Source organism: Mus musculus, chromosome 18, assembly GCF_000001635.26.
Source record: "Mus musculus strain C57BL/6J chromosome 18, GRCm38.p6 C57BL/6J".
NCBI classification, from domain to species: domain Eukaryota; kingdom Metazoa; phylum Chordata; class Mammalia; order Rodentia; family Muridae; genus Mus; species Mus musculus.
This window is the reverse complement of record NC_000084.6, coordinates 49959942-49979889: the sequence shown is the minus strand read 5'-3', so window position 1 is coordinate 49979889 and position 19948 is coordinate 49959942. Positions and strand designations below refer to the sequence as shown.

The following is a 19948-nucleotide window of genomic DNA, read 5'->3' as shown; positions in this document are numbered from 1 at the left end:
CGGATACGTTAAAACTCCGGGACTTTCCGAGATGCGCGCTCCTACACACTCACGCCCACTTGTACTCCCCACTCGCACCCACTCGCACCCACTCACACCCACTCTCAGGGCTGAAACTCTTGGCGAATTGCAAGCGCGACCCCAGTAGCACTTTAAAAGTTCCCAAATAGTGTCTGGTTTTATCATTACTTTTTTTTTTTTTTTTTTTTTTTTTTTTGACTCCCACAACCCCTAAGCTCCACTCCTGGGAGGGAGGCACTTACTCGGAGGAAGGGCGCGGCGGCGCCGGGACGAGTGAAGAGCGGGGCGGTCCCGCAATGCTGTTCCCCGGAGTTGGACTGCTCGCGGCTCTCGGACCCCTAAAACCCCTGGCGGGCCCCAGCGCGGGAGAAGTGGAGCTCGCGCCTGGGGCGGGGCCAGGAGGAGGCAGGGGCGGAGCCTGTGTGCCAGGGAGGAGCTGGGAGGTGGACTAGGGGAGGGGCCAGACTGCTGGACGAAGCAGAGAGGAGGTCAGGGGCGTGGCATGATGGGAAGGGGGCGTGGCCGGGGCAGGAACTCAGCTGTAGGATCAGTGGGGAGGGGCTGAGCTGCTGGGCGGGAGGAAAAGCAAAGGCCACCTATTAGGGCGGGGTCTGGCGGCAGAGACCAGGCAGTGTGGCCAGGGAGCTGGAAGCAGAGCGGGTAGATCTGCACCTCCAAGGGCCCCAGTACACAATGGTCCGCGCAGGACGGTGTTACTCAGGGCAGGCAGTATGGAAGGTCACCGGGCAGCGAAGCACAAACTTTGGTAGCTGGCGGCCAAGATCTGCTTGTGAGATCTCTCAGTTTCTTTGCATAAATGAAATTGCCTTTGTAGTTGTTATGGTCAAATAGGGCCACTCTCTTTTGCACCATGACTGACACTTAACCCATGTACGTGACTGATGATCTGCAGAAGTCTCTGGATCCTGCTTCTTTTCCATCTTTCTTCCTCTCTCCCTCCTCGTGTTAAGATTACTCAAAGACATTCCAAGCACTTGTGGATTCTTGGCTTTCATTGTCAGAGATCGTGGAATTCATCTCTCGGTTAGTCTCGCATTGGCTTCCCCGTGGGAAGCCTGTGGTCTTGGGCACACACTCAGACTCACACCACTCTAGCATGACTGACTGCCTTTGCCCTAGGAACCAGGAAACTCCAAAGGAAACACGGGGATGAAGCTGATTCTGCAGTTTCTTTCTGTTAAAGAGCCATTCCTGGGTGGCTATGGTAACTGGCAAAGACCACTTGTGAGTAAGAGGAACCCACTCATACCGTAAACATCCACTCTTGAGACTAGCTCTGTAAAGCCGGTCAGGAATACTATTAACAAATTAAAAATGTACACGCAACCATTCTAATCCTCTCAACAGTCTATGATTGTAGCTCTTAATAGCCCGGCAGAGAAGCCGGGCGTGGTGGCACATGCCGTTAATCCCAGCACTCTGGAGGCAGAGGCAGGCGGATTTCTGAGCTCGAGGCCAGCCTGGTCTACAGAATGAATTCCAGGACAGCCAGAGCTATTCAAAGAAACCCTGTCTCGAAAAACAAAACAAAACAAACAAACAAAAAATCAAAGAAAAAAAAAAAGAAAAGAAAAAAAAGAAAGCAACATGCCCAGGAAGTGTATGATTGACCCAGGGGAACGGGGGAGGGGGTGGGGGTGGGGTTGGGGGGTTGTGGAGGGGGCGAAAGAAAGTAAAGACTGGGTTGGTGAAATGGACAGAATCACAACGATACGGATTTAAAGCAAAGCACAGGACCATACACTAGATACAGAGGTGAATAAAAGAGGATCACTGTCCGAGGCTGTAATTAGGCATCAGAGGTATCAGGATGACTTTCTGGAAGGGGTGCTCTGAGCTGGGTTTGGGTACGAAGTGGGAACTTCACAATCCTTTTTAAGGTAGGAGCAGTGGTTTTGTGTAGTAGTTTTTCTACAAGATTAAAACATTCCTAGCCTGCTGGGCAGTGGAATCCCCAGCCTTTAATCCCAGCACTAGGAAGGCAGAGGCAGGCGGATTTCTGAGCTCGAGGCCAGCCTGGTCTACAGAGTGAGTTCCAGGACAGCCAGGGCTATACAGAGAAACCCTGTCTTAACAAAAGAAAAAACAAACAAACAAACCAACAAAACCATTCCTAACCCTGGGCTTTGGGGGAAGGGGAGAGCTGGAGACTTTTAATGACTGTTTCTATTTCAGTAGGAGTTAGCGCCCCCACCCCCGCACATATGTAACAGATGTGCAGCTTAGTCTTCATGTGAGTACCCCAACAACTGGAGTGGGAGTTGACCCTGAATCTGTTGCCTGCCTGTGGATCCTGTTCCCCTAACTGGGCTGCCTTGTCTGGCCTCAGTGGGAAAGGATGTGCCCAGTCCTGCAGGGACATGATGTACCAGGGTGGAGTGGTACCCCTGGGAGGCAGCTCCCCCTTCTCAGAAGAGAAGAGAAGGGGAGAAAGGGGGACCTGAGTGGGGTAGGACTGGTGGACTGGGAGGGGGTGCTTAGATCTGTAAAGTAAATAAATAATTAATGTAAAAAGATTTTTAGTCCTGCAGGGCTGTTTTCCTTAAGGAATTCCTTAAGCCAGAAGGTAAACAGCTCAAGACAGCTTCAGGAAGTCCCCTAAACTAACCAGATTCACTAGGCCCCTCCTCCCTAGAGTAAACCATAAAAGCTGACAGTCCCCCTCAGACAGAGGGACGCTGAACCGCAAGGATGACTCTGGAAGAAGCAGAAACCACCTGAACTGCCTAGATGTTTAGACCAAAGTCCCTTGGAAAGGACACTGCCAGCCTGTTGAGCATCCCCACCCCCGCCCCCCTTACAGGCTGTACAGCATGCGTCAGGTTCTCAGCCTTGGAAGTGGAGTTTTGTGACTTTGAGTGATTTCTGCTCCTTTAAGTAACCTCTTACCCATATTCCTACAAGTAACCACACTAAAACTCATTGTTCACCAAATTGGACTTTGTTGGTATCCATACTTTTGTTTGTCATGGGTTCCCTGTCAAGGGTGAATAGATATGTGTGCTTCATCCTCCAAGGAAATGTTTTGTCCCACAAGTGGCAAGCATGTTCTCCCATTACAAATGATTGCAGACTGGGCAGGGTGGTGCATGCCGTTAGTCTCAGCATTCAGAAGATAGAAACAGGTGGCTCTCTGTAAGTTTGAGGGCAGCTTGGTCTACAGAGTGAGCTCCAGGAGAGCCAAGGCTATGTGGTGTGGCTCTGTCCCCTCTTCCCCCACAAAATATGATTACTAATATTAAAATGATAATAATAATAATAATAATAATAAACAAAGGATTAGAAGAGAGGTTATATTGATGGTTGGACTAATGCTAAAACAACAGACCAGAACCCAAACTAAAGTCTTCCATCCTCCAGTACCCTTGGATGGAGGAAGGCAGAAGGATTTTAAGCATGGGAGATATGTCAAACGTTGTTCTATAGATAGAAAAGGCTTTCCCATATGGAAACAACCTAGAGGACCCCAGAGCCAGGTGACTTGTTCAGTAAACTGACAAAACATGTCAGGCAAGATGCTGCGGCAGACAAAACAATGTCTCACAGAGAGGTGTCCAGCCTCTGACTCAAGAATCTGTGAATGTTAACACTTCAGCGGGGAAGGAGTTCTTTCCTCATGATTAAAAATAAGAACATTGAAATGGGGGCATTACCTTGGATTATTAGCTGAGCCTAATTATGTGGGTCCTCTAAGGTGGAAGTACATTGGAGCAGAGTGTCAAGATGTCAGGAGACATTCAGCCTGGGTCATGAGCCAAAGACCACAGGGTGGCCTCTAGAAGCTGAAATGGGTTGTAGCTTACAGTTCAGAAAGGGTATGAGATATCAGCCTTGCATCCCTGAGATGTAAGATGTCATTAACCAAAATTAAGCAAGGAGATGTTTCTTTCTTTAGGGCCCCCAGAAAGTAACTCAGCCCTCCAGACTCCATAATTTGATACTGGCGAGACGCCCATGAAGTATGGAACTATAAATAAAACTTTGTGTCAAATGCCTAACCTTGGAGTAATTTATCATGGCAGCAATTGGAAACCAGTACAGATACCGAAGGCTGGAGGGGATGAAAGGGTAAGACGGACTCCAAGGCCTACAGATGGATAGGGTGCTGGGTTGTTGGACAAGGTTTCTAAATGCAGTAAGCCATTATGAGTAGACAGAAAAAGCAGAAAAATGCATTCTAAATATTCCAGAATCTGCAATTGTGCAGGTAAATTAGAATGAAATGCGTTTTTATATTTGAGCTTTCTTGCTCCCAGATAACTAGAAACTACCTCAATGCCTACCTGCATTGGCTACTTCCTTATTGCACACAAAATATTGTAAAATAGCTTAAGGGGATGAAAGATATATTTGGGTTCATATAATGTAGTCTATGGTGGTGGGGAAGTGGGGCATAGTGGCTCTGTCTATGGGCCAGGAGCATGAAGAGTATGCAGTGGTTTTCTTACAGAGTGGTTCCAGGAGCAGACATGCTGGCAGAACCCAGAAGCACGAATAACCTTCTAAGGCCCACCCTAGCTAGGCCCCACTTCCCACAGTGTTGAAAATAGCACAGTGTCTTAACTAGGGTTTTATTGCTGTGAAGACTCACCATGACCAAGGCAACATGATCAAGGAAAACATTTAATGGGGGCTGGCTTACACTTTCAGAGAATTATCATCATGGCAGGAAGTATGGAGGTATGCAGGCAGACATGGCGCTGGGAAAGAAGCTGAGAGTTCTACATCTTGATTCAGAGGCAGTGGATCTGTGGACTGTGTGCTACAATGGGCATAGCTTGAGCATATATGACCTAAAAGCCCACCTCCACACTGACATACTTCCAACAACAAGACCACATCTACTCCAACAAAGCCACACTTCTTAATAGTGCCCCCACTATGGTCAAGCATGTAAACACAAGAGTTGGGGAGGGTGGTGTAGGAATTCCTATTTAAACTCAGACACACAGCAAGCCAGAGACTGAGCCATCAGAATGGAAGCTTATGGGGGCAAATTTCACATTACAGTCATTAAAGCATCTATGGCCACTGAGTGGTGTTCGTCACCATTAGAAAATTCTAGTACCAGATCTGCCACATATCCACTGGATGTTTTTGGATAAAGCACAAAGCCTTAACGAGGCTTCTGTTGTAAGTGTGAGTGGCTGTGTGAGTCACCAGGATGCCCTGTTATCTGTAAATTCAACTCCATACATTGTTGATGTTCTTGACCTTCAGTGTGTGAATTGTTTCCTCCAGGTTTGACCATCAAATGCCACCATGAAGCAGAGTGGGTAGATGACCTATGGGAGGACTGGACTACACAGTCATGACGATGAAATGAACAGACCTATATAGCAAGTAGCAAGGCCCATGGGAAGGGGATTGCTACCATTCCCTCTCAAAGGGAAGAGAAAGTATCACACACTTCCATAAAACCTGATATTTCCATCACTACTCATTCCTGCCCCAGTCATAATCTCAGATATATTTAAGTATATAGGAGGTTTAAAAGTGGGACCCTTCTGTGCTGAAACTGTTTACAAGTTACTCATGCTCCTATAGGTAACATCAATATCATTATTCATTCTCCCAAACTAGACTCTGTGGAGTCTTTCTTTAGTCTCTCTTCTCTGACTTGCTTCAGTATGAATAACCATTCCTTTTATGTCTTCCAAAGAAAGTCATCTGATTCTCATGAGACATTGCCTTGCCTACACTTTTAATTCCTTGGCCCCATTATTACTATTGGCCCATCTGGAAAATATTCCTTTTTTCTTCCTTCCTTCCTTCCTTCCTTCCTTCCTTCCTTCCTTCCTTCCTTCCTTTCTTTCTTTCTTTCTTTCTTTCTTTCTTTCTTTCTTTCTTTCTTTCTTTCTTTCTTTCTTTCTTTCTTTCTTTCTTTCTTTCTTTCTTTTTATGAGACAGAGTTTCTCTGTGTAGCCCTGGCTGTCCTGCAACTCACTCTGTAGACCAGGCTGGCCTCGAACTCAGAGATCCACCTGCCTCTGCCTCCGCCTCCCCAGTGCTGGTATTCAAGGCGTGCGCCACCATGTCCGGCTTGGAAAATCTTTCTAAGCACCCATTATAGAGGAATTTTAATCCAGCAACATGGCTGCTCTGGCAAGGGATCATGTCTAAAGACCTTTAAGGTCTAGATGATCTGAGCAGAATACAGACACTCCCTGGATTACAGTATGATCTGGTTGGAATATAGACACATCCTTAGTATACACCTTTAATCTCAAACAGTGAAAGGCAGGATAGTTTATAGTAGGAAGTAGCCATTTTGGAAAGTGACATCTAATTGAGGGGTAGACAAAGTGATAAGTCAGAGAAAGATTTGACAGGAGATGCTCAACTCTCACAAAAACAAGATGGGAAAGAAGTTAAATTCAGTTGAGTCAGTTCAGTGAGTTTGGTTCATGCAGTCTGTGCAGATCAGAGGAGGCAGTTTTACTGGGAGAGTTTTACAGAGACAGGTTGTCGGTAAATACAGAAGGACCCAGAGAATGAGAATGAGCTAGAAGATTAGAACACAGTGTTCTGGTGTGTGGGGGGTTACTGGTTAGTTCATATTGTTGATCCTCCTATAGGGTTGCAGACCCCTTTAGCTCCTTGGTTACTTTCTCTAGCTCCTTCATTAGGGCCCCTGTGTTCCATCCAATACATGACTGTGAGCATCCACTTCTGTATTTGCCAGGCACTGGCATAGCCTCTCAAGAGATAGCTATATCAGGGTCCTGTCAGCTAAATCTTGCTGGCATATGCAATAGTGTCTAGGTTGAGGATGGCCTAGTCAACCATCAATGGGAGGAGAGGCCCTTGGTCTTGAGAAGATCATATGCTCCAATACAGGGGAATGCCAGGGCCAGGAAGCAGGAGTGGGTGGGCTGGGGAACAGGGCAGGGGGAGGGCATAGGGGACTTTCAGGAATAGCATTTGAAATGTAAATGAAGAAAATATCTAATAAAAAAAAAAGAAGATTAGAACAGATTGCCAGAGTTAGTTTGAGACCAAGCAAAGGAATTCAGTCAAGAAGACAAGAGAAGCCAGTTTGAATTAGTCATCTTGGAGAGGAATTTGAGCCAGAACAGCCGAGTGGAACTACTTCTGAAAGAAGCAAAAAGGGTTAGTTTATTCAGTAGTAAGCCTCTGAGACAACAATTACATTTGCACGCCATGTTTTTCATAAGAACTCCTTAAAAATCAAAAAGTATAGAACTTGGTGCAGCAGAGTCCTAACATCCAAAGGCAGCCAAGCCATCATGTAGCCTGGATCTGAGTCTGCAGAGTGAGTGGGAGGAAGGGATTTTAATCATACTAGGTCATCTAACTATCTTTCCCATTCCCTCAAATTTTCTGCCATTAATATATATGATATTCCCTCCTTGTTCATAGAAAATAAAGAAACTGATAAAAAAAAATCTCTCAACATCTAGGCTAGCTGCTAAACACAGCACCTGTATGTATCTTCGCTCAATCAGAGCAGGCCTGTTCCCAACTGTTTGGGTTCCCAATTGTTTGAGCCATCTCTTCTATTCATAGGGTTTAGATTCTAGTAATAAATGATTTTATCTTCAACCAGCCCGTTCCTATGATCCTTTGTAACATAAAAATGCTAAAGTACAAACAAGATACAAAATGAAAAACTCTTTGAATAATCCACTTTATCAGAACCAGCTATACCTATTTCTGTTTTCTCATGTCTTCAAATTTTTCTCATTTTATTAGTTTTCATTTTAGAGATATTAGAGTGAGAACTTAGGGCTGGAGAGATGGCTTAGTGGTTAAGAGCACTGACTGCTCTTCCAGAGGTCCTGAGTTCAATTCCCAAGCAACTGTATGGTGGCTCACAACCATCTGTAATGGGATCGGATGCCCTCTTCTAGTGTGCCTAAAGACAGCAACAGTGTACTTAAAGACATCAAATAAATAAATAAATATTAAAAAAAAAAGATTGAGGACTTAAACGTTTTAAAGGCAAGCATTCATTGCTACAAATCTCCCTCCATGGCTTTGAGGAATAGTGAATAGATTTTTCTGATTACTTCTTAAAGACATTAAATAAATAAATATTAAAAAAAGATTGAGAACTTAAACAAACTTTTTAAAAGTAAGCATTCATTGCTACAAATCTCTCTCCATGGCTTTGAGGGATAGTGAATAGATTTTTTCCAATTACTTCTCCCTCTGTAGGTATGCTGGCTACTTTTCTGTCAACTTGACATAGGTTTCTGAGAGAAGGAAGCTTCAGTTGAGTAAATGTCTCCATTAAAATCAGGCTGTGACCAAGGCTGTGGGGCATTTTCTTAATTAGTGGGGCCATCCTTGGCCGATGGTCTATGGTTCTGTAAGAAGACTGAGCAAGTCATGGGCAGCAAGCCAGTATGTAGCACCCCTCCATGACCTCTGCATTAGCTCCTGCTTCTAAATTCCTGCTATATCTTCCATTGATGATGGAAAATGATATTGAAGTGTAACCCAAATGAACCCTTTCTTCCTTGATTTTTGCTTATATTTCATTGCAGCAAATGATAGCCTACCTAAAACAAGTTGGTACCAGAAGTTAGGTATTGCTGTGATAGACCTAACCATGAGTGCTGTTTTGTGGAAGATTATGGAAGGACTTTGGAACTTTGTGTAAGAAAAGTCATTGAGTATTCAGTGCTTGGTAAGATGTTCTGTAGAAGCTTGTAATTTAAGAATGTTGAAGGCAATGCAGAAGATGGAACATTGTGAAGTTTAACTTCTCTGATGGGGCCTTTGTTGCTTTTGAATTAAGATTCTTTTGTTCTGGTTGGCTGGAGTTGAAGAATTAGTTGTGATTAAAAAGATACCTTTCTTTTGCTGGAATACTTGATGCCAGTCAGCTGGAACTGAGAATTTAACAGATTAAGAAGATACCAGCATTATTGAGGTGAAATCTCCTAGGAAGTGTCTCCTGAGAACACATATAAGCTATGTTCCAGAGGTATCCAAGGTTATACTGGCAGTTAACGTACAGAGGTACGTTATACTGGCAGCTGAATTTGGTAGTATAAGTCACTCAGATAGTACTCATTTTAAAGGCATGAAGTGCCCTCCTCCCAGCCTTCAGCGGGCTGAATCAGACCTTGTTTGCCACAGTCAGCTAGCCCATGTAGGGTGGAGTCTTCTGACCTAGGTGAAGTCTATTATCCTGCCCCATCTGCAGCTTCCTGCAAGAAGCCAATAGCTGCTGAGCAGCTGAGCTTGTCTTCCTGACGAGATCCTGGCAAAGCGGGGGCAGCCCCCCCCCTTTAAATTCAGACCCTAGAATTAAACATTGAGCCTTGATCAGAGAACTTTGTCTTGGTGAGTTATTTCTCTTGCAGTCCTTCCAATCCATCCCCAGCTTTCCTTTCAGGAACCCAGGAACCCGTGGCCACTGGCGGCTACAATGAAGGTGTCATGGAGAGCTGCTGGGGCTTGGCCTTGTGAGAGGCTAAGAGAGGCCATTGTTGGAGGTTCAACCACACTGGCAATTGAAGTGCCAGGATTGAACAGGTTATGCAGAGAAGTTGAGGCTTGGCACCATGAAGAGGCGCTTTGTAAGGTTATTAGTGAAAGTGTAGTCTAATTGTAGCAGATGACTCCAGCATTTTAAAGATGTAAGTACCTTGGAATGACCACCAAGAACAGCATCAGCAGTGGAGTGGAGCCAGCTGGAGCATATAAGACAAGCTGTGTGTTGAAAAAGGCAGAGCCAGAGAAGTGAGCTATGTCACTTGGAGGAACACAAAAGATCCAGAGTGAATTCCACTTATTTATACTTTTGGGAGTTGTTTTTGCTTTGATTCGTGACTGTGCCCTGGTTCTTCCCTCTTGAAGAAAGCATTTGATTTCTTTTTGACTTTACAGGAGCCCAAAGTTGAGAGATTGAGTTTTTAAGAGAAATTTTAGTTAAGAGACTTTGGACTATTAGAAAATGAATTTTAATGTTTGAATTTGTAAAATGTTTTACTTTGGGCTGGTGAGATGGCTCAGTGGGTAAGAGCACTGACTGCTCTTTGGAAGGTCCTGAGTTCAAATCCCAGCAATCATATGGTGACTCACAACCACCCATAATGAGATCTGATGCCCTCTTCTGGTGTGTTTGAAGTCAGCTACAGTATACTTATGTATAATAATAAATAAATCTTTTTTAAAAGTTATATTTTGTAATGTCAATATTAACATGTGATCTTGGCGTTGGAGAAGGAAAGGAAAGGTGGTGGCATAACAGTGAGGTATTTGTGTGTCAGGTTGACAAGGGGTCAGTGGTGTTGGCTACATTCCTGAAACAAGCTTCTGAGAAGAGGGAGCCTCAGCTAAGAAAATGCCCCCATAATATCAGGCTGCAGCCAGAGTTATAGGCCACTTTTAAGGGAAGGCCCAGCCCATTGTGGATGGTGAGCCTGGGTTCTATTAAAAAAAAAATTAGGTCAAACAAGTCATGGGAAGCTTAATGTGGTGGCACACGTCTTTAATCCCAGCACTCAGGAGGCAGAGGCAGGCAGATTTCTGAGTTCGAGGCCAGCCTGGTCTACAAAGTGAGTTCCAGGACAGCCAGAGCTATACAGAGAAACCCTGTCTCCAAAACACAAACAAACAAACAAACCAAGTCATGGGGAGCGAGACAGGAAGACGGAGTTGTATTGCTTTATCTTTCCATTTTTCTGTGTTTCTGTGTTACACTTTTTGCATTTGTTGGTTTGTGTTGTGTACCCTGGAATTTTGGCGAGTGGGGTGGGATTTTCTTACTGAGCAGCTTTTTCCAGTACCAGGCTCTCACCGATGTAACCTGTAGCCCACTATCTTATTTGGAAGTTCAGAAATAAGCCTTCACATTTACTACTAGAATACCACAGAAGTATCTAACCACTTTGAAAATGGTTCTTAGTGTGGCAGAAGAATTGTGCAATATTTACCTCTTATATATAGCTCTCGGAAGACCTCACTCCTAGGGCTCCCCCGTCTCCTCAGCTGATGGCCCAGTGCCCCCTTGTGGAAGAATACGATTTAAAAGCAATCTTTCAATACTGTGGATTACTAATTATCCACAGTATAAAGAAGACTGGTCTAGAGTGAGTTGCTTGATTCAATCTCCTAAAGTCCACATTCTGGGTGGAATGGCATGATGGATAATAAGCCTAGGCTTGGAAATGTAGAGAAAGGTTCCTTAGGCAGAAAGTGTGTGGAGTGGAGGGGCTAGAGGACACCACCAAGGCGCTCTAAATCAACATATACACGTATAGAGACAGAAGCAGCATGCAAAGGGCTTGCACAGGTCTATAGCAAATGGGGTCCTAGAGCTGAAAGGAGAAGCAGCATATCCCCCCCACCCCCCACAGTCCAGAAGCTTTTACTTGATAACCACTTGCAAATGAAAATTTCATTTTCTCCACAGGAGCCTCACTGAGGAAGCTCCAGTAGATGGACAAGATAGGATGAACCCAAGGGCATCTTTGGAGGTTCATTGTCCATGATGTCAGAGATTTCCATTTTTTTTTTTTTTTTTAAGACAGGGTTTCTCTGTGTAGCCCTGACTGTCCTGGAACTCACTTTGTAGACCAGGCTGGCCTCGAACTCAGAAATCCGCCTGCCTCTGCCTCCCGAGTGCTGGGAGAGATTTCCATTTTAAAGGTTATTTTTATATATAATACATATTTTTCTTTTTACCCTATTGATCCTTTGCACATATATTATAGCTACCAGTTTGTTTTTATTGAATTCCCAAATGTGAGCCTGTTCTTGTGCCTTTTCTTGAGCTCTTTGCCTTCTCTCTGTTTTGTCCAATTCCAATGTGTTCATTTTAAAATTTTATATTATCCCATAATTGCTTAGAATCCTGTGTTTTCTACAGGAGACAGAAAGGATGGATCAGATAGGAGGTGGGAGGAACTATGAAAAGCAGAGAGAGGGGAAACTAAGCAGGACACATTATGCGAAAACCAACTCTACTTTCAATAAAAGGAAAAAAAAAACCCACCTGTTTAAAAACTCTTACCCTTAATTTTCAGAATATTTTTCACTTCCAAATCTGTTTCTATTCAATTTTCTCTTAATCTGATTTTTTTGCATTTATCTCCTACCCAGCACATCGTAATTATGTGTACGAATGCATGCATACCAGATATCACCCAACGCTATTTCAAAACACTATCTTGTTCAGTCAGGTTCTACTTGCTGGACTTGCAGTTCTTTGCTTTGTATCTAGAACCCTGACCACCTTCAATAAGCATAAAATCGTTGCCAATATAACCTATTTTCTGTAATTTGGAAATATTTCTATTTTAGCAACAGAACCTATAGCTACCAGGGGAGGCAGTATTTTGGTATGTAGATTTATTTTGAACATTCATATTCATACCAATCAATGCCACCAGGAGATCTTAAGCTCATGTAAACTATTAGACAGCAAGCAAGCATAGCAATAAAAATAATAAAAATGACTCTACGGAGGAAAATATGTGGCTTCTTTAAAATTTTGATTCTGATTTCTTTAGTTTCTTGGAGAAAAATTACAACAATTTTGTCAGCTGCTTGCCAAGATCTTTTTCAATCATGTTTTATTAAATTTTTATAGATTAAAATATAATTACATTAATCTTCCCTCCCCCTTGAATTTTTTTAACTTCATATTTTATCAGCTCAGGTATTCCATGCCTAGCCACCACTCTTTTTTTTTTTTTTTTTTTTGTTAAGATAAATCAAGTAGCCGGGCATGGTGGCACACGCCTTTAATCCCAGCACTAGGGAGGCAGAGGCAGAGGCAGAGGCAGAGGCAGAGGCAGAGGCAGAGGCAGAGGCAGAGGCAGAGGCAGAGGCAGGCAGATTTCTGAGTTCAAGACCAGCCTGGTCTACAGAGTGAGTTCCAGGACAGCCAGGGCTATACAGAAAAACCCTGTTTTGAAAAACCAAAAAAGACTTAAAGTCAAAATTACTCCTTGAGTTTCTCATTATAGTTACTACCCCAGTTTTCAACCCTATCAGAACTCCAAGGTAACAAAGGATATTGCCAAGGAACAATGTTTGCAAAGGAATCTTATTATGGTCAGTAAATTTCAACAGTGAACACAAAATAGTCAATAAACTATGCTGTAACTAGGTATAAAGTTACCAGATTTTCTTGCTTTATTTATGCAGCAGCACAGGAGTTAGTGTAATTTGGAAGAGCCTAAGTACTTCCACTCTTTTCAGCCTGGCAGTCACTGCCTTACCCTTTTTGGCTCTAATAATCCCAGATTGTATCTTTTTCTCCTAGATATGGTTGTTTCATCTACAAAATCTTCATACACCTTCACAGAACCTTTCTGAAAGCTTGCTGCAGCTTCTTTGACAGTACTGCCACCTTGAACTTTCACGCTGTAGAGATGATTGCTCTCCTTAAGTCTCATGAATCAATCTCTGCTAGCTTCAAACCCTTCTGTAGCTTTCACTCCTCTCTGAGCCTTGATAGATCGAATAGTCATGGTCTTAATCTGGATTAAACACTTTTGGATTAAGGGAATGTTATATCTGTTTTGATGTTCTAGCCAGACCACTAAAATTTGTCCCATATCAGCAATAAAGCTGTTTGGCAAGTTGCCTCCCTTTAGCTTAGTTCTTTTCTCTACCCCCTTAAAAAGACAAAACCAAAATGTATGCATGTATAAGTGTGCATCTGTGTCTTCACAGGTCAGTAGACAACTTGAGGAAGCTGGTTCATTTTTATTTGTGGATTCTGGGGATCAAATTCAGGTAGGTTATCGGTTTTGGGTATTTACTTCTTTTTTTTTTTTCTTTTCTTTTTCTTTTTTTCTTTTTTTCTTACGTATTTTCCTTAATTACATTTCCAATGCTATCGCAAAAGTCTCCCACACCCTTCCCCGCCCCCCCACTCCCCTACCCACCCATTCCCATTTTTTGGCCCTGGCGTTCCCCTGTACTGGGGCATAAAAAGTTTGCCTGTCCAGTGGGCCTCTCTTTCCAGTGATGGCCGACTAGGCCATCTTTTGATACATATGCAGCTAGAGTCAAGAGCTCCAGGGTACTGGTTAGTTCATAATGTTGCACCTACAGGGTTGCAGATCTCTTTAGCTCCTTGTATACTTTCTCTAGCTCCTCCATTGGGGGCCCTGTGATCCATCCAATAGTTGACTGTGAGCATCCACTTCTGTGTTTGCTAGGCCCCGGCCTAGTCTCACAAGAGACAGCTATATCAAGGTCCTTGCAACAAACGCTTGCTAGTGTATGCAATGGTGTCATCGTTTGGAGGCTAATTATGGGATGGATCCCTGGATATGGCAGTCTCTTGATGGTCCATCCGGGTATTTACTTCTTTTCACACACTTTTTTTAAAATTTAAAGCCAAAAGACTCTTTCACTTTAACACTTAAGAGCCACTGTATGGTTGTTAATTGGTCTAATTTTAATATTGCATCTCAATGGATAGGAAGATCTAAAGAGACAAAGACTGGGGAACAAAGAGTCATGGAGCAATCAAAATGCATTTATGTGAGTAAGTTTGCAGTGTTCTATGTGTATAGGTCAGGATATCCCAAAATAATGTGATCAAACCAATACAGTGATAATTATAGTTTGAAATATTGTAAGAATTACTATAATGTGACAGCTATGAAGCAACTTTGCACCATTTGAAAATGGTGTTGATAGTCATGCGCAGTTGAGACAAACCTTAAATTTGTAAAACATTCATATTATCTTCAAAGCACAATAAAATGTTATGTCTATTCATAATTTTTTTCTTGTGAGATTACACTAACTACTATTAAGGCCATTTAATATTTTATTAACTTTTAATGTGCTGCCCTGTTATTCAGTTTGACTTTCTCTAATAACATAAAAGTTATACCACATACAGAGTCACTAACACACCTCTCCACAAATATTTCTTGTAGTTGACTTGGTTTTTAACTGGCTGTGGTTCTTTCTCATAAGATATTTAAATTTCTTGTTTTGTAACGTATGTTTGCCTAGGTTTCTAGCCTTTTAATCATACCATTGCCACTTTCAGGCTGTATAAGCATTTTCTGAAATGTCTAATTATATTGTTTCAGTCAATGAGATCCACTTGAACATTTTTGCTGTTTTAAAAAACAAGCAAACCTCATTTTTAACTAAAGAATGTCTGTAAGGGTGACCTGCTGACTTGGTTTACACCAATCCCTTTAAAGTTCTGGTAAGCACAACAGCAAATGTTCTATCTTAGCTAAAAGCAAACTGTGGGACCAAAGGAAAATCAAGTAAGCAGTGTTTCACGGTGGTAAGAGAAATCCAGTATTTTAGAACATGAGACCTGCCATGTTATAAATCTCTGTAACATGACTCTATGAAAACAGAGCATGTAAGTTAATTGTGATGTGACCATTTCATTTGTGTGGATAATGAAAATTTAAGTGTATTTGTATTATTTTCTATACACATTTCAATTATTTAATGAGCACCCATTAAGTAAAAAATATTGTAGAAAATAACAAGAAGGTATTTGAGGAAATTAAATTATCTCTTCAATCATCACATATAGAAATTCTGAATTTAAAAGTCACATAATTAAAATCAACTAAACTGGCAGAAGTATTTCTTAAAACAAAAGCATGCGAAAAAAATCACTGCATGATTGTTTATTTAAAATATGACTCTGGATGTAAATACATATGGACTTACATAATGTTGTTATTCATATAAACTCTCAATTAAAATGCTCAATAGATCATCCCTGAAGCATTTTGATTTTAATAAACACGATAGTAAATTTTCTTTCTTATGGAAAGTGTTTAAAGCCTTTTGAATCTTGATTTGTGAAGAGATTACTAAAAAATAACTTAGCTACATCAAAGAAAATATTGTTTGTAATGTTGTCACAGATTCCTCCATGGCAAATAGTCATATATTGCTATTGCACAATTTACAGGTACAGTTTACTCTGTGCATATAAACTCTCTATAATGACAGTGTTTTCACTGTAACTTGCTCACTATATTTAAAATATGAAATACAATTACAAAACCTTTAACAATACACTTTTATAATAAAAGTATCCTGAGGATATTACAAAATTCATTTACCAGCCCTTCATTTCTTTGCTTTGACTCTTCAATTCCTAATAGTTTTCCATATTTCATTACATAAAAATGGCCATTTCTGGTTCTAACTAAAAATAAATTTGAGCTAAATAGTATGTAACTGTCCCTTAAACACTTATTCTACAGCCAGTCTCATTGGCTAAAAATCAAGTATTTTTTTCAAGTTTTTTTTTATAATTCTGAATCAGAAAAGATATAGCACAAAACAGACAGAAATAGGGTTATCATATTTAAGATAGAGGCATTGTAAATTTTAAATATTTTGGTCAAATTTTATAATAAAATAATATTTTGGCAAAATAATAAAATATAACATTTATTTCCTATCAATGTAGATCTGCAGGGCATTGTACATTTGTAAATACTATACTTAAATTGACTGTTTTCACATTTGATTCTAAAAACACTGCTATAACATTTTTAGAATTTTTAGACTAAATTCATCTTAAAAGAAATAAAATTAAAACAAAATTTAACTAAAATGTCTGATCATCAAAACTGCTGACAAATTTTTAATATAAAATGCCTTGTGTGCCACACAACATCTTTATTGCCTACTGAGACTTATTTGATTCAGTATCTTTAAAATAATAATAATAAATTTAAAGCTTCTTAAAAGTAACATTAAGGTTAAAATAATTTAAAAACTTAAAAAAAAACCAAGAGTTTTATACTGCGGCAGTAGGTGTTATGGCACAAAATACATGAAAAGACTTGTAGCTTCTGTTTCTGTATATACAATATCAAGTAAGATGTATAAGATATATATATATATACACATATGCACACATATATACATACACATAAATACATTTACATATACACTTCTGGGTTATAGGAGGGAAAGAGAAAAACGAATAAACTCTTGGATTCTCTTATCACTGAAGTCCCAACAGCAGTTTTAGTGACAATGTCTTATCTTATCTGTATTTATATGAAGTTTTCATTATTAACAGGAAAACAATTAGAGCTGTCTGTGTGACAGAGAAGTGAGAAGGTGGAGAGTTCAGTGGTGAGTGTTCTCTTGGTCGGCACCTCTCTTAAGGGTTTTACTGTCTGTGGACTTCATGCAGCAGTGCTTGCAGAATTTATAACAATGAGAAAACAAAGTCTCTCTAACACGATGGCATGTTTACTAAAATATACTTTGAATAAGTACGGATACAACATTACTCATACACTCTATGTTAGGCAATAATATCTAACGCTGAATGACCTGTTATCTCTTAAGGCATCAGTGCATCAAGGGCAAAGCTCCATAAAATAAATATGAAAACAAGAAAGCATTAGTTCATCCATGGTGCAGGTGATTACTGTGCATTGCATCTGCTCGCTACTTCTACAAACAGGTAATAAATCATATACCCTCTTGTGAAAATGTTATAGCATAAATTTCACATCATTTTTCAACACCTCGTTTAAAGGGCTAAACTGATCCGGCAGGATCCTCATTTTCATTGTTCCATCAGCTCCACAAGAGAAAATGTGATTTGCTGGTCCTGTCTCAATTTGCATGACTCCAGTTCCAATATTTCTAAAAATAGACTGCCGAGCGTGTTCATTGATAAAAGTATGGAGAAGACTAAAGGACGAAAGACTCCAAATCTGAAAGATATGAAGGACAAAATGAAAGTGGAGGCTGGTGATTGATTTATGAATTCCAAATAAAATGCAACTCCCTTCCTGTGCAGTTAGGACATTTCTAAAACAAGGACAATCAGTGCCTGTGTGAGCTCTGATCACAGTCTCCTGATTCTCTATAGGCTATGACCATTCATCAATTGCTTTTTTTTTTTTTTTGTTACTCAAAGTCCATCCACTGAGAGTAGGAATTATTGTTAATGCACTGAAGATGCAAATACAGGAAAGGGGGAGAAAACTCTATTCAGGAAAAAATCCCAAACCTATTCCTAGATTACCCTGTCGGACTTCATCTTCTGACCAATCCTGCCCTCTATTTAGATTTGCTTATAAAATGAATTATCCAAAGTTCTAGCCACATGATGCTTGAGTGTGTAATTCTACTTTGTTATAAAATTTCTTCTCAGTTCTTTGCTTTCTCTTGTTTATTTCTCTGAGAGTGATGAGAATTGAAACCCTGGTGGCCTTTACCAGCAGCAACACGTTGAAATTTAAAAAGTGGCTTCAAATCAAAGAAAAATAATTCTGCTAGGATATATTCAGCTAACCTAGAAATTTAGTAACCATATAACAAAGAATAGAGTCAAGACTTATCTTCTTATAATATCTGAAATATATTTAAATCCATAGAAAATTTAATTCTTAAGCATTAATTAAGTATATTTCAAAACTAGTAAAAATATAAAATTTAAAGTTAAAAGTATGTCCATTCACTAAAGGACTTATTAAACAGTAATTAGCATTGTTGGCTAAAATAGAACTGATTCAACTATTATTTGGAATATGTTGGTATCATAAATATAAAGGCCTAAGTTTCTAATTTTTTTCATATTACAGATACCATGTATCAACTGTATTTACCTTTATATTGCCTTCTGCAGATCCTGTAACAAAGTACTCTTCAGTTGGATCAATAGCAATGGCTTTAACAGGGGAATCATGGCTCTGAAAAAGCTGCCTCTGTTGTCGTTGTCGAAGGTCAAATATACATGTGAAACCTTTTCTGCCACCCGATATGAGGAGTTGATGTTTGGGAGCATATGCTAAAACTGTAGCTCCACTATCATGGCAGGTAAAAGCTGAAGGTCAAAAACAAAAAGGTTAAAATCACTTAGTAATAGAAGAAACAGGCTTCCATTAGGTGGGTGAGATTGAATGAACAGACTTGCTTTCCTGCCTAAGCCAACTTAAAAACCAATGCAATATAAGGAATGATTGGATAAACCAAACATGAGACAATGAAGAATCACTGTGGAGAGAAGAAAACTGAGGTAGACATAGGGTTGTTCTAGCAAACTGCCTACAGTTTTGTGTCAGAACTGGACACAATAGCATCAAATGGTTGAATACTATCTATTATATAAGTGTGACAATTTATAAATATACATTTATAAATATTATAACACTGCTGTGTTATAATATTATAACATTCCTGTAACAAGCCTTTTTGTAGCTTTCATATATAAAACAGTACATACAGGTGGATCACGCTAGGTACAGGTTTAACTTTATTATAATTCTAAGGTTTTCAAAGTGGTTGTTATCTTGTAGCACACTGAATGGACTTTTTTCTGGATTACTTTATCTTGATCATATTTTTACAAGCTTACTTTCCTTTCAAATAATGAGAAAAAGATTATTTAAAAATCCTTGGATATATCATCACTTTGTTCATAAAACTGTTTGTTAAGTGTTAAATGTAAAAATTCATCTCCAAACTAAAGCTAGAGAAAGTACCCAAGGATCTGAAGGAGTCTGCAACCCTATAGGTGGAACAACAATATGAACTAACCAGTACCCCCAGAGCTCGTGTCTCTAGCTGCATATGTAGCAGAAGATCAATGGGAGGAGAGAGGCCCTTGGTCTTGTGAAGATCATATGCCCCAGTACAGGGGAATGCCAGGGCCAGGAAGCAGGAGTGGGTGGGTTGGAGAGCAGGGCGGGGGGAGGGTATAGGGGGTTCTGGGGATAGCATTTGAAATGTAAATGAAGAAAATATCTAATAAAAAAAGAAAAAAAATCACCTCCAAACCAAAGCCACCTAGTTTTTCCTGGCCCCCCACCCCCCGTTAGTTTGCACTTTACATGTAACTATACAACCCATTTGTAGCTAAATTTGTGAAGTGAGGTCTGTGTTAAAGATATTTTTGGTTGTTTCATGTCACTATTCAATTCTCTTTTTTAAAATTTTTTTT

General features: G+C 40.4%; 2 protein-coding genes across 7 annotated transcripts in view; both read right to left on the bottom strand.

Annotated features, from left to right (window-relative positions):
• Positions 1-463, bottom strand: part of Tnfaip8 (tumor necrosis factor, alpha-induced protein 8) — a 113803-nt gene extending 113340 nt beyond the window's left edge. For both annotated transcript variants that reach the window (NM_001177759.1, NM_001177760.1), the window contains exon 1: positions 264-463. In NM_001177759.1, coding sequence (NP_001171230.1) covers position 264 — 1 coding nt within the window. In that variant the 5' untranslated portion in view covers positions 265-463. The remainder of the gene's footprint in view (positions 1-263) is intronic.
• Positions 464-14416: 13953 nt separating this feature from the next.
• The window catches only part of Dmxl1 (Dmx-like 1), a 132884-nt gene continuing 127352 nt past the window's right edge, over positions 14417-19948 (bottom strand). For 4 of the 5 annotated variants that reach the window (XM_006525916.4, XM_006525917.4, XM_006525918.4 and 1 more), the window contains 2 exons: positions 18615-18832; positions 15625-17717 (listed from right to left, as the gene is read on the bottom strand). In XM_006525916.4, the coding sequence (XP_006525979.1) occupies positions 17493-17717; positions 18615-18832 (443 nt within the window). In that variant the 3' untranslated portion in view covers positions 15625-17492. Of the gene's footprint in view, positions 17718-18614; positions 18833-19948 lie in introns of all 5 variants that reach the window. The other variant, NM_001081371.2, reaches the window with a different exon arrangement.